This window comes from Ixodes scapularis, unplaced genomic scaffold, assembly GCF_016920785.2.
Source record: "Ixodes scapularis isolate PalLabHiFi unplaced genomic scaffold, ASM1692078v2 PGA_scaffold0__279_contigs__length_252992795, whole genome shotgun sequence".
Lineage (NCBI taxonomy): Eukaryota > Metazoa > Arthropoda > Arachnida > Ixodida > Ixodidae > Ixodes > Ixodes scapularis.
In genome coordinates, this window is record NW_024609835.1 from 139,346,874 (window position 1) to 139,361,346 (window position 14,473).

The window sequence follows — 14,473 nt, forward strand, 5'->3', positions numbered from 1 at the left end:
TGCAGCAGTTCAGCGATTTCTTTGTCGGTCAAGGGTCACGCTGGCGTTTGCTGGATGCCATTTTCCAAAGAAACAGTCAAAGGTGTCATACAAAAGTCTTCAACCTTTTTTTGTGCTGCCATGTATGCATCGTTTTTAAAACTAAAAATGTTTCCAATACGCAAGGATAGATGGCGCATCCTACTCACACGCTAAATTGAGCAAGCGTTTAAAAACGCGCTTCCCTACAGCAAAGAAAGTGCAGCGCGTCTCTAGACGCGCCCCCAACCTGCGGTCAAAATTGACGTGCTCCCCAGTTAAGGGGTTAAGTACGATCTGCCGTGCCAGACTACTGGAGGGGGCTTTCTTAAACACTGTCCGGATGCAACAAGGCGAAGAGAACCCGGGGTCAGAACCAGTGGCCATTAGAAAATGAAGATGAGTTGAGTGTTGAGTGTTCGACACGGGAGCGTATGTACAGTACATACACAAAGATTGGATTGGATATTGTTATGGCTAAGGCGAAACAACTTTATGTCAGTGTGGCCTGCATGCCCCCCAACTTCTCAAAACAGTTACATGTTTGTGATTTGGCAGGAATATTTATAAAACTAAATTTCATGTACATTTACTTCACCGATATAAAATAGTGTGTTATCACAACAGAGCATCATAAACGTAAGATTGGTGCCCTTCGTGCTCTGCATATCTGAATTTCTTTAGCGCACTCATTTGCAATGCGGATGCAAGCTTTTCTGAGGTGGTGCTCCGCCCGCCAGCCTTCAAGCCCTAGTCCATCGTAGGGTGAGACGAAGTATAGGTACTTGCATTACTTTCCTAGTGAGGCTGGAGATCAATTTGGTAAATTTGGACATTGAGGTTAAAATACCTCGGGTGAATCTTTTTTTTTTTTTTTTTAATATCCACCTCTGTTTGGTGCGCAGGTTTTACATTCAGAAGACAACAAGTACCTGCCTGAAGATCGGCGCCATGTGACGGAGGAGGCTGACCACCATCGGCGGAAACCTCCAAATCACATGCTGGTGATCTCGCACTTGGTGAGGAGGGACGCCGGATTCTACCAATGCGTCGCCTCCAACCCGGCCGGAACAAGCACCCTGGCCGCCAGGCTTCAAGTCAATGCCTCAGGTGTGCAGTCCTTTAGCTTAAAGGGATACTCCAGTGAAAATTGAAATATACCTTTCACGTTCAGAACTAATTTAAAATGGTCAACAAAATCTGCTAATGACAATGGCATGTTCGTATTTTGAACGGATGGCTATATTTTTCGTTCCAAACGGCCGATTCTAGCAAGCGGTCGCAGAGCAGCCATCGGAGAGTGCGATGCTTCTCAGAAGGTTCGGTGCCTGCAGCGCATTTGTGATGTCATGTTTCCCTACGCGGGCGAGGCTACAAGGAGTCTGGCGTGGTTGTGAGCTTCGCCACTTGATGGCATCAACACGTTACAACTGGGTCGTTCGAGTGCCTCGCCTCCTCCTTCAGACTTCCCTCTCCCAGCAGGAGTTGGATAGAAAAGAAAAAGGAAATATTGGGGTTTTACGTTGCAAAGCAACTATGTCTATGAGCGACACCACAAGTATTCCTTGGGGATGGGACCGCCCAGGGATCGAACCCTCGACTTTGCACTCTGGAATCTGAAACAAACCTTCAGTGCCACGGAAGTGACTGAGTTGAATAGGCATGGGACAGAAGGGAAATCCAGTTTGGCCAAGATCGACAGGGAGGGCGCGCATGCAGCTTGCCGCCATACTTCCGCATAGCGGCGCTGTTTTTATGGAAAAGGGAATGGAAAGACAGTCAAGGTAGTTTTGGGAACGTCTACCAGGTGCACTTTGGTAATTGGTTTATTCATTTTTAAATCAGGTTTTAGTATCTTTTCAAACAAAATAAAATTGAGCAGTCCTCTACAGTACAATGACAGTGATAGCTGCTACAAATCATGGTGAAGTTGTTGAGCATCGGCATTGCATTCCTTCTCCGTGGGATGCGTGAACAAAAGCGTTTGGAACAAAATAGACATCTCACCATTTGGTTGCAAACACTTTTGTTTCTTTTTTGTTCCGGAGCGTGTGGAAGTGCATCTCCTGACACGAGCTCTTGGCATCGACAGTCCTAGAAGTCGTCCTTGGGGTCGTCCTAGACGTGGTTCTCTAGGCATCGTTCTGAGGTCGTCCTAAAAGTCGGTTTGAGGTCCTTTTAGATGTTGTCCTCTAGGCATCGTCCTTGAGGTCATCCTAGAAGTCGCCCTTGAGGTCGTCCTAGACATCGTCGTAGATATCGTAACAATGACAGCTTCGCTGGTGCACCATCTTCATGTGAAGTGGAAGGGCTCTAAAATTTTTTAAGACATTTAGGTAGTCTATGATCAACTTGAAATACTTACTAAGTACAGACATGAGTTTGATGATATTGTTTTACACTTCAAGCTAAATCCGATATTGTTTTTGGGAAAGAATTTGCAGGGTGTAATTTTTTTTTATTTTGGAGGACGTATTATTCTCATTCTTTGAATTAATTTTTGCACCCTATAGCCTTCTGTCCCACAACATTGGGTTAAGGGTATACCCAGCTTCCTCAGGTGTTTGTGGGTGCTACTATTTTGTGCTGTAATTAGGACAAAAAAGTGGAAGCCGTTTACAACTCCCTGTAACACCGAATTAGAGCGCAGCTCTTGAGGAGGAGGAGGGAAGGGTACGGGGGGGGGGGGGGGGGGGGGGTCACATGACCTTCGGGGGTCACGTGACGATGCCGATGATGTCATCAGTGACGATGACGATGTGGACTCCGATGGCGTCATCAGCAACGATGACGATGCGGACGTCGGTGACGTCATCAGTGACGTCACTGATGACGTCATCCGTGATGATGACGATGCGGATGCCGGTGACGTCATCAGTGACGTCACTGATGACATCATCAGTGATGATGACGATGCGGATGCCGGTGAGGTCATCAGTGAAATCACTGATGACGTCATCAGTGGTGATGACGATGACGATGCAGATGCCGGTGACGTTATCAGTGACGATGACGTCATTGGGGAGGTCACGTGACCTCGGCGGGGGGTCACGTGACCCTGGGGGTGTCACGTGACCTCGGGGGGGGGGGGGGGGGTCATGTGACTTTGGGTGTCACGTGACCTTGGGGGCCGCATGACCTTGGGGTGACCTTGGTTACGCCGACGCCGCTCAAGCCGGGAACAAGCCCCTAAGAGCTGCGCTCTAAAAAGGATTCTGCTGCACATTCCCATGCCTATGGAAGCTCTTACTGGCCTCCTCTTTTTTTTTTAACTTTTAATTTTGCCTCTAGGACCAAATTTGGTAGATATTACTGTCCACACACACACATGCACATGCGTGCATGCATGCACACACACACATGCACTCACTCACACACATGCACACACACACAGACACAGACAGACAGAGAGAGAGAGAGGCAAAATAACTCACAGGACAATCTACTTTTGGGCCATTGCTCAAAATGGTGGATCTGTCTTATTAAAGTGCGGAGGAAAGCCAACATCTCCATTTTGATAGACGAGGATTTTGCCAAGGGCCGTTGAGCGCTAACTGGTTAAATGGTTAAAGAATGTTCTTTTTCAAATAGGTACAGATGTCCTGTTACCATCACAGGCTCCTCTTGTTGCCTTTTTAACACAGAATCTGTTTATGGACTAGATTTCATGCACAAAGCTTTATGCTCAAGTGTGACGAAAAAGCATTACACACAGGCCAAGGCAACATGCAGCATGCACAACCCTTGGCAGGCGATGCATAGGCATCCAAAGATATGGCATTCTTAGTCATAAACAATCATAGATACTCATAATTGGCATAAATAGTAATTGTAACAAGCTAGATTTAACAATCAGCTGAGTGGGATTCATACCCCAAACCATGCGATCCGCATCTTAAACCCTTTGCCCGGTGCCACGAGAAGGAGGTGAAAGAGCGCAAGGAGCAGGAGTGTGCAGCTGGCTCCCGAATGATGAAGCGTAACTCCTCACAAACAGTTAGCACACCCGGCGTATGACGTCACGACTCAGCACAGCAGCCAAGATAGATTATCGGCCTGTGTAAACTTCCTCCACTCGCAGTTATTTCAGTTACCTCAAGGAACTCCTTGCAAGCCAGGAGCACTAGGAACTTGAGGCGCTGCATGCACTCTCAGAAGAAACGGAACTCGTGGAAACTTATCATTAAAGCATACTCCTCAGAGACTTGCCTCCTGAATAAATTTGAACTTGTCTCGACCATTCTCGTAAACCTGGTGAGCGCATGAGTGTGTCATGTGTGCAGTGCATTCAAAACCACCCTACAGTCCCCGTAATCAAGCATAACAAATCGTAACGCATGCATAATGCACAGAATGCACAACACATTCTGTGTTCCCCGGGTTTATCTGCAGCTAGATGACAAAGACAAGCTTTTTTTCTCTCGGCTATGGCACGGGAGGAACTGCTGGAAAAGTCTATCCCATGCCTTGGCAGACCTGCTAAGGAAAGCTCTTGGAGTCCTGCAGCATTCTCGACTGTTTGTACGGAACTTAAAACAAGAACAGCTCTCTTTTTTTTTCCCAAGAAGTTAACCGTGCTGGTGACAATTTTTAATAAGGGTACATTCCTCTTGCTAGCAGTCTTCTCTTTCGTGGCTGCTTGTTTCATGGAGTGAAAACTGTTGCGTGCAGGTGACGCACCCAGTCCCCCGAGTGACCTGACGGCCCGCACCCTGTCCAGCACCTCCATCCTGCTCTCTTGGAGCCCCCCACTCAGTCCAGGAAACAGGGTGGTACAGGCCTACTCTGTGCACTACCTCCCTACCTCAGGTGCGTTACATTCTCTGCCCTCTTCCGTGCTTTCTCACTTCCCTCGCTCCCCGTCTTGCTTGTAAGGTGTGGGTTTCTCCTTGCGTGGCCTTGGCCTCAGGACCTCACAGCTTGATGTTTTGCCACAGGTTAATCGTAGCATAGTGTGCTGTGCTCGGGCTCAGCACGAAACGGCTACAGCGGTCGCCCATGCAATCTAATGAGTGCGGCCCACGTTACAAGCATGCATCATCTGTGCTCTTCCCCTATACAATATAATCAAACAAACCTTGGTTATAAACAACATGCGGAAGCTTTACCAAGTAAAAAAGTAATGAAGTGGAATTTGCCGATAATTTTGTCCGGACATCAGTTCTCCTTGAACTGCTCCAGGCATTACAAGAACACTGCCACCACCGCTGCACTCCAATTTGTTTTGAAGCAGCCGTAGAATGTCCCGCGTCTCCACAGTTGTCGGCGTTTCCTGAGATGCCTCTCCGACGTCGCTTCGTGTTTACCCTGGCCGCATGCAAGGTCTACAATCACAGCATCCGTGGCTGGAGAAACAAAGGAAATGTCTGCATCAACAGGTGCGAAGAATCAAATTTACTCTCAGTAGCCTTGCCAACATGTTTTCACATACTCCTATAGAGATCGTTGCAGCTCTGGGAATCGTGCTCCAGCTCGGCAAGCATGCTCGCAAGAGAAAATCCGGTGTGCGCAAAGCAGTTGGCGATCTTTCATCTTCGGATCGCGGGTGTGCTTTCTCTTGCATGAGAAACTACTGAAACCCGTCCAGTATGCCTTGCTTGTTTTGCAAAATGGTGGACAGTGTCAAACAGCCGATGCCGGAATGTTGAATTTTTTGGCGATTTCGAACTTGAACCGGCCACTTGACTTTTGGTCAACATTCTCACCCCCCGTACGACGCACATGTGCTTGTACGGCCCAAGTGCGCACACACATCACTCCCTTGAGCCTATTCTGACAAAAGTCTGGCGGTGTCAGCAAAAGCAGACGTCGTGAGCAGCGTCGGGACGTGGACGCTGCTCCCGCTGCTGCCTGCCTGCGTCCCCGCTCGGCTCATCAGCATCGAAAGCGACGTTCTGCGCGCTCTGCCCTCTGTCACCCGTTCACTCCGTTTTCTTGTTTGCCGTTTCCCCAGGTTGCCATTTGTCTCGGTGGAAAAGGGGGAGGAAACGGAAGGGTTTCCGTGCGCCTCCGTGTGTAGGCTTGCTTGCTTTCGGCAGCATGGGCTTTGTAATAAGCGTGGTCGGCCGCCGATACTCTTAGAATAAGCTGGTTAAACAGCCTTTTCACTCTGGTGAAGAAGGAAGAGCAGTGGAGCTGTAGCTTCTGTTCTCGGTGGTGGCGTTCTTTCTTTCGCAAAGAATCTGAAGCGCTTAACGCACGCGGCGGTTGCGGACCCATTCGCGCTGCTGCGTACGTCGTCGCTCCTTCCGCACCCGGTTTTCTTTCCCCAAAGAAAGGGCACGCGGCCGACCCATCCCGAGTCCAAACCGAAACTGATAAGAGCATAGGAAACAGTGCGCAAAACAGACGAGGACGAAAAAGAACACACATGACGTGTGCTGCGCTCATCACGTGTGTTTCTTCGTCCTCGTCTGTTTTTCGCCCCGTTTCCTACGATAAATTCACACAAACTCGCCCAACTATCCATTCTTCTATGATAGCTGAAAAGTTTGCCGCCATCTATGAGCGACGGTGGCAGCCAGACTGGTTGCCTGGTTGCCGCCGTCGCTTATTGATGGCGGTAGCTGTCCAGAGGTTCGTGTAGGTTTGTGTCGACATTTCTTTGGTACCAGATACGTTCCTTAGGAACCTAGCCCTTATTAAACGGTAACTGCAAAGAAAAAAAAGTTTTTTTAAACAGCCTAATTGGGACAAGCATGTCACAAAAAAAATGTTCCACGAAATAAATAATTTTTTTTAGCAATATTTACGCCACAGGACATAATTTAGTCGGAGTCAGAACCTCTCCACATTTGAAACTCCTGCTCTTTCGACCACCGCGGGGGAGAAGTACGCCCCGCCCCACACTCTTGGATTTGCTCTTGGGTTGACTTGGCTGCAGAGTTGAACGACTCAGCGTCTCGGCTTTCGGCAAGATCTGGCAACAACGCACGGTAAACATGGCGCCGGTATTGTTTTGGTTTGACGGGACACAAGAAGTTGCACGGTTTGCGAGCACATAGCGAAGACGTGACCGGAGAAGTGCCCCTGTGATGTTTCCAGAAAACAGAAAGTGTCATTTGTAATCGTCGTGTGTGCTTTGAAAGCGAGGGGGTCACAGGGTCCACGAGTGCGCAGCCACAAGCCAACGCTCACGACAGCACTGCATTGACTTCGGCGATCTCGTTCTGTTTGGTGCAACACGGCAATGTGACGAAGAACTGAAACGCTCGTGGTGTGTGTGGTGCGGTGCTTGGAAGTAGACATCCACACTAACACGGAGCGCAAATCGGCGGTTGTGGGGTTGAGGTTCAACGGGTTCAGTCCCGTCGTCGAAAGCTGATCAAATTAAACTGGTCTGGGAGGACGCAGCGAGCGTTTTTAAAAGTATATATATCTTCCTTCGTTCCGTTTCAAAATGTGGAAGATTTCCGACGCATACCGTAAGTAAAAAGCTGTGGGCGTTTTCAACAAAATTACGTCATTTTTCTTGAACAATGGACTCCGAATTGTTGTCCTAAATGTGCAGTTTTTATGCTTCGTGTTGGACTGCATTTGCACAGTGACATGTTGCGCTCATCGTCCGGTGTGAATAAATTTGGGCAAGATTTCCTACTTGCCCACAGATGCATGAACTGAGACCATTTTTTACGTAGTGATCATAGTGCTTTTTTTATTCTGGGAAGAGGCATTGTGGCATTTATTGCGGTACAATCACTTGAAAGTTCAAAAATTGGAGAGGGCGAGCAGGCTTTCCAAACTTTGTCTCTTTGCTCTCTGGCACTGCCCCTTGTTTCAAGTTGCAGTTTCAGTAGACATAGCTACTAGCAGCCAGCAGGTACAAACTGCTCTAAAGCAGGTAAAAGACGAGGAAGTCAGGACAGTTTGGACCCCGTGTTTTGCGCTTTTCGCAAGGTGACTGGGGAAGTGCTTTTACAAGGCACGTGGAATATGCAACTGATTTTGTTATGCCCGTCGTTCGCGTCTCTCCAGCAAAACGAATAAGATGATCTACAAAGCTGCAATCACAAGCCAAGATTTACGATAACAGTACACATTCATTCACACAACTTTACGTAAAATGGTTCGGAAGCCGAAAAAAAAAATCTGTCGGCTAGTGCAGAATTTAGATGTCCGAAGGCTTCTGCGGACAGCTATTATGTAATAACCTGGCTGTGCCAGGTTTTTTACGTAACGGCTGTGTCTAGTCGCGGACGTTCGATGCACCAGGTGTGAATCTCGACAGCCTCCGAAGCGATATGACGAGAACATAACTGGACACGTTTGTCGTATACGCGAACGCCCGATTGCCTCCAGCCAAATATCATTCCTTTCGGGATGACATGGCTGCTGGAAGGCTCGCTGTCGGGATCACTGATCTGACATCTCCAAAAAGTCGGCATTTGCACGCAAAAGCAGCAGGAGAAAAACAAACAAAAAAACACACGCTAGGCAAGCAAAGAGGAAAACGAAAGAACCGCGCTATGAAAGCCAAAACCCCGCGTCGCTTCCTATCACTAACACCTGCGACAGCTTCTAAACACACGCTACTTCACTTCAAGATGTCTCACTCAAGCACCTGGGTCAGCACGAAACACTAATCACTTCGGCGAACCGACTAGTCGAGGTAGGCGACACAGGCGGGAGCAGAGACTTAGGCGGCCATGAAAGAACGGCGAAGCTTTTGTTTGTTTTTGTAGGACTCCAAACGAAAGTGCCTGTCTTGTAAACCTTTTGTAAAGCATAATAACCCTCATCACATGGGTTATTCTTTAAACGTAACAATATGCCGCCCAAAAAGGAAATTACGACATATAACAAAGGTTTAACAACCAAGATCTAAGCTGTCAATCAATCTCTTAGCCAATGAGAACTTTAGCAGCCAATCGGTTTTAAACGTCTCGGAACAGCAACTTTGTGGCGCGCGATTTAAAACGAACGAAATAGCCGCAAACTAAAATCAGTCTCACGCAATAAATATCGCTGTAAATGTTTTTTTTCTCGTGGAAAAATTGTTTTTTGACGTGCTTGTCCAAATTAGGCTGTTTAAAAAAAGAAATCTTTTTTTCTTTGCAGTTACCCTTGAACAGCTCCGCTGTAAAAATTGTCGAGCCATTCCACTCTGCGAAGGTGGTTGGCCAGAGAAGCTGTAACAACACCTGCAACAATTTACCCAATGCGACGTGGCACACACTCACTTTGTAATGACATTCACAACTGGTTTATGATCAGAGTGATACACGCTAAGATTTTCTGTTCTGACTGTAGAGAGATTCTTGGTAAAATTTAGATCAATGCATGATTCATGAATGGTAGTTGGTCGAGTTACATTGGTAAAGCACACGAGTGCAAACGCTTCCACGATAAATTGGATGAACGACTTTTTTTTTGCGGTTTCGAAATGTCCACATTAAAGTCTCCGACAATGATTATTGGTGTGGCTTGATCTATTGACAGTAAGGAGAAGTGCGTTCACTTGAAGCACTCGATGTCAGATTTGGGTGTATTCAGTGAGACGTTGACCGTAAAAACTATGAGTCCATCGCTAATGTTCACGGAACACGCATCGCCACAGTCGACTTGGTCATATTGGAGTTCATACGGCTGAACTCAAGCTTCATACCTTGCGTAGATTGCAACGCCTGCCGCACGGTTGTCGTCTTGCTTCGCACACACTATTCCGTGTATCCAGTCACTTGGCATAACGAGTTACACAAGGGCTTCGAACGACATCAGCCCCTTTCCAGAGCAGCTGCAACCGTAATTTATACCGGGAAACGCACGCTCATGCTTCGCATTGTCCACAGGTGCCTTATCATCCATCATGCAGTTTTGATGCTTGTTTGGTGTTTTTTTGTTTTTTTTATTGAAACGAATACTGCACTCTATGCTGTATGGCCTTGTAGTTTTTTTTGTTGACAACGACACAGAAGAAACCATGGCGGGGTAGAGGTATACAGCTTCGTTGTAAAATGCATGCATTTTGGTCGGGACCACGTTGAACTTCAATAAAAGTGATTTCATTATATTGAGGGTTCACTGTATGTTCGAGGAATCCCTGTGTAGCATTTGTGGAGGTGCTTAGTTTCAAGCTTGCATGATTTCATCCTATTAATATGAGTGGTTCTTTCTTGCAGGTGGCATTGAACTGCAGAAGGTGTCAGTCAACACATCTTGCATTGTTGACAAGCTGACGGCATTCACCAATTACACCTTCTATGTGCGTGCGTATAGCGGCAAGAGCGCCAGTGAACAGTCCGAAGAAATCACCCAGATAACTGGGGAAGACGGTGAGCATTAACCATATGTTATTTCTTTAATTTTGGCACAACCGTAATATGCCCAGTGTGCACCCATATCGCAATGAGTAGCCACCTATACTTTTGAGTAATTTGAAATATAAGCAAAAGGCATATCAGGCACCTACCTCGGCAAACTTCTGATCCCACCAAGCTAACTCAGGTGTTCCTTTGCATTTGCCGCTTCTCTAAAAAGCTTGTGCAAGGCAGTGAAGCTTTACATGATAGGGTCATGTGTGAAGCAGGCTTGATGAGATTTGTGCTGTTGCTTTAGCGACCCTTATACTGCTCCCATAGCGTCCAATTGGATCGAACAAGTGCCTACTCTACCATGTGCCCCTCCTGCTTTTCTGCTTTCAAATGTAACAAATGCCCATCCCAATCTTTTATTATTTTTTTTTATTTTTGGGTGGGTATAGCGGCAATTTTAGATATACTCATTTCCTGAGAATTTATCTTGCTCTGTTGCCAGAGTAATTGGTTTTCTAGAATTTGTTCCTTCACTCGTGCGGCTGACGCAGTGCCTCTGGCGGCGCCGTCGGTGTCAGTGACCAGCTTGACGCCAACGACGATGCACATCTCATGGAGCGAGCTCTCGCCTTCTGTGGCGAGGGGCTTCATTGCACTCTACCGCATCCACTACAGGCTGCACGACCAGAACTACAACCATGTGATGGAAGTAAAGGGCAACGTGCAGGAGTACACCATCACAGGTAGGCCTCATTTTCACAAGCTGTTACTATGTCTCTTATGTACGAATAAATTGGCTTCCACCTGCAATGGAGTGCAGCTTGTGCCCTGTAGGCGACTGGTGGTTGCCGAAAAAATCACAGGAGTGTCTTTTATGGAAACCGTGTTAATGCTTAAAGAAGTTGTTGACCGACAAATGTAACATGACGTGAGAATATATTACATGTTCCAGAAGCCTACATACGACACTGGTAAGAGAAATGGGCCTGTAGTTAGAGACAGATTTATGATCACCATCTTTGTGCACTTCCAAATCCTCCAGTCATCCGGTATTTGACCTGTGGATAATGATTGGTGAAATATCAGTATCTGGCTGCAAGTCGACTTAGTGTTTGTTAGAATCTTCATGTTAATACCGTCATGACCGGCTGACATTGACACCTTAGCGGTTTCGATCAGATTTGAAATCCATTTGGCGAGATTTCGATTGGATCCATAGGGAAGTAGCCGGCCTCACCGACCACCGGGACGTCTGACAAGACCTCACTCAAAAAGACAGATGCAAAATAGTCGTCAAGATAAGTAGCAGTGAGTTCGTCAGGCACTGCATCGCCATTTTCATCCAAAAGAATGACGCTGCTTGAGGACTCGTTTGGGGGAATTAATCGCCAAAATTTCTTGGGGTTATTGCATAGCATAGACAGTAAGTCGTGCGTAAAAAATTTGGTTTTAGCTTGTTTTACGTTGTTGGCGTATAGAGTGGCACAGGCCACTTCTCCTGAGCAGAAGCACTACCTGATCGCTTGGTGCTTGCATACAATCGTTTCTTTTTGTTTTTTAGACGCTTTAGGGCTTTTTCGAACCACGTTCGGTCACTCTCGGTCCAAATTCGCACAATTGGCACAAACCTGTTTGTGAAGTCTTTTAGCTTATTTTTGAATAGGTTCCAGTTTAAGCTCAGTCGAGTTGCTGGGGAAGTCTCTCTTGAAGAAGGGAAGAAAATCTTCAAGACCTTTGGTTATGGCAGAATAATTTGCTCTATTATAGTCACGGGTGGTTTTGAAAGAAATTTTTTTAGTCGATACAGGCAAATTGATTTCCGTTTGAACAAGCCTGTGATCACTGAGGCCATTCTTGTAGGAGATCGAATTTAGTGTAGTGGGGTCTGAGCATAGTATCAAGTCAAGAATGTGGTCGTTAATGCCGTTAATGATTTGATATAATGCGTTTTATGTTTTGTTTCAAAATTGGCTCTCGAAGTATGCTCATTCAACAATGTTTACTATGTAATTTTTGCTCGAAAAGGAATTTCCTAAAAAGCTTCAGTATGGTAGCTAGCACAAAACTTCTAGGTAAATGTTTTAAGAAATAATCGGAAGTGTTCCTCAGAAGATTTGTGACTTTTTCCTACCAGGTTTTGCTTCTTTTGTGCCTTGTTTGTGTTCTTTTCTATATCTGTGCTCATTAAACATTGTTTTCTTCATGTATCTTCCATTTCAAGTGACAGTAGACATGAAAATGGTTGAGAACAGGCATCTCTGTCATTGGTAAATTTTTATCACACAGGAAACAAAGTTTTAGAAATGTCTTGCTGACGATATGCTTGTCTGCGACTCACGTCGCCCACCAAATCTATCAGATGTCAATGACTTGTTATGTCTCAAACTTTGTTGACCATCTTATTAGACATTTATATGAAGTTACATTTTCATATTTCACTTGCAATCTTGCTAGATGGCACAAAAGAGAACTGCATTTTTTTTTTTCTATTAACAAAAATCGAGCAGAGTTGCCCTTTAATTGTCAAATCATTGTCACTGTGAGTTATAAAGCTACTATTAAGGCACTACATGTTCCTACCTCTTATGTTTGTCCCTGACTTGCGTTGTTTGCATTCGCTACTTGTGAAGGGCTCTCTCTTGGTCTGTTCACTGGGTGAAGACCTTTGGTGCATGTCTCTTCTTGTCTCAGGGTTGGAGCCTACAAAGCAGTACAGCGTACGTGTCATGGCTGGGACTGTCCAGGGTTTTCCTCATCTGTCGGACGAAGAGTGGCCCTGGGTGACGTACCGCATGCCGGATGGATTCTCTTCGAGTGGTAGGTTTTCTGACGGGGTGCTCTCAGCAGTGTTGCCTTCGCTTAATTCATATATCCCAGACCAAACAGTGTTTTCCCTCACATGCAATGTTTTGTCATGTACTATATTGCTAGGAGGCTTGACTGTATATATTGCAGTTGTGTCTTTATCACTTATTTCAATAGAACCCTTATGACTTGTTCTTTGGCTGATTGCATAAGGAAACATATACAGTTCTAGCGTGCATTCTATGATTCTGTCGGCCAGCTGAGCCAGATCGTCAAGGCTCATGGATGGGGTGGAAACGAGTATTATGCGTACGTTTGATGGTAGCCGTTGAAGACAAAGCTCTCGCAGCAGGGAGGTATCAAACGTTGGCAATCTATCACCCACCAACTGCTGCAGTCGTCGAAGAAGCTGGGAGGGCGTTCGGTCCCCGAGCTCTTCGGAAGTTATTAGTTGCTGGAGCCGTCTTTGCTCCGATGCGGATGTTCGTTTGATCAGTTCTGAGCGAAGCTTGTCAAAAGGCTGATCGTCTGGAGGCGAGAGGATTAAATCTGGAATTTCCATGGCCACTTCGGGAGGAAGAGACTCTACGACGTGATGGAATTTCGTAGCTTGGCTGGTGATCCGAGCGTTGACGAACTGTGATTCCACTTGCGCAAACCATACCAGAGGATCCGCTGGCCAAAATTTCGGAAATCGAAACGTGACGGCGGCGACATTTGTGGTAGCGGTGTTCTCGAGAGCCATAGCGACGTATCACGTCCGGGTCACCAATTGTAGAGACACAAGAATTGGCCGACCGACTGTTACGATAAGAAAAGCATTTATAGAATCGCTTGTAGTCTCGCAGTCGGTCCTCGTAGCTCGAGCGCTGCGAGCCCGAGCTCTTGCGCCGGCATGGTTGTCCCAGCATGTGAATCATAGAATGCACGCTACACAGTCGAACCCGGATATATTGCATTCAATTGGGATCGTAAAATAGTTTGAAATATCAATACTAATTCGATATACAAAAATATGTTAAATTAAGCTTGAGTTGAAATTTCCTGGCGTCTCTGCTAATATTGAAGGTCGCGACAAACGGGAGCTTACCAAATGAAGCATCCAAGAGCCACTAAATACAGGAGAATGTAGTTGGCGGAGACTGCAAACTCCACCGCGTTTACACGCGCGTGCCTTACCAAAACCTCCAGACACACAAAAAAAAAAGCGAAACACATAAAAAAATTGTTTTCGTTCCATAGAAAAAAAGTTATGCAAGCAGCAAAAAGAAAGCTCACGAAATTCAGGCAGCAAAAAAAGAAAGGGGAAAAAAAAAAAGCAAAAGACTGGCAAAGCAAGGATGTTAAAAGAAAAAGGTAAACAAAGATGAGGCCTTCAACGTACAATTGCACAACCGTTG

At 46.2% G+C, this 14,473-nt stretch overlaps 1 protein-coding gene across 1 annotated transcript in view; it reads left to right on the plus strand.

The window, feature by feature from the left end:
* Positions 1-14,473, plus strand: part of LOC8035702 (protogenin) — an 88,647-nt gene that overhangs the window by 31,429 nt on the left and 42,745 nt on the right. The window contains exons 9-13 of the mRNA XM_040214974.3: positions 924-1,128; positions 4,690-4,827; positions 10,137-10,289; positions 10,820-11,011; positions 12,960-13,085. Coding sequence (XP_040070908.3) covers positions 924-1,128; positions 4,690-4,827; positions 10,137-10,289; positions 10,820-11,011; positions 12,960-13,085 — 814 coding nt within the window. The remainder of the gene's footprint in view (positions 1-923; positions 1,129-4,689; positions 4,828-10,136; positions 10,290-10,819; positions 11,012-12,959; positions 13,086-14,473) is intronic.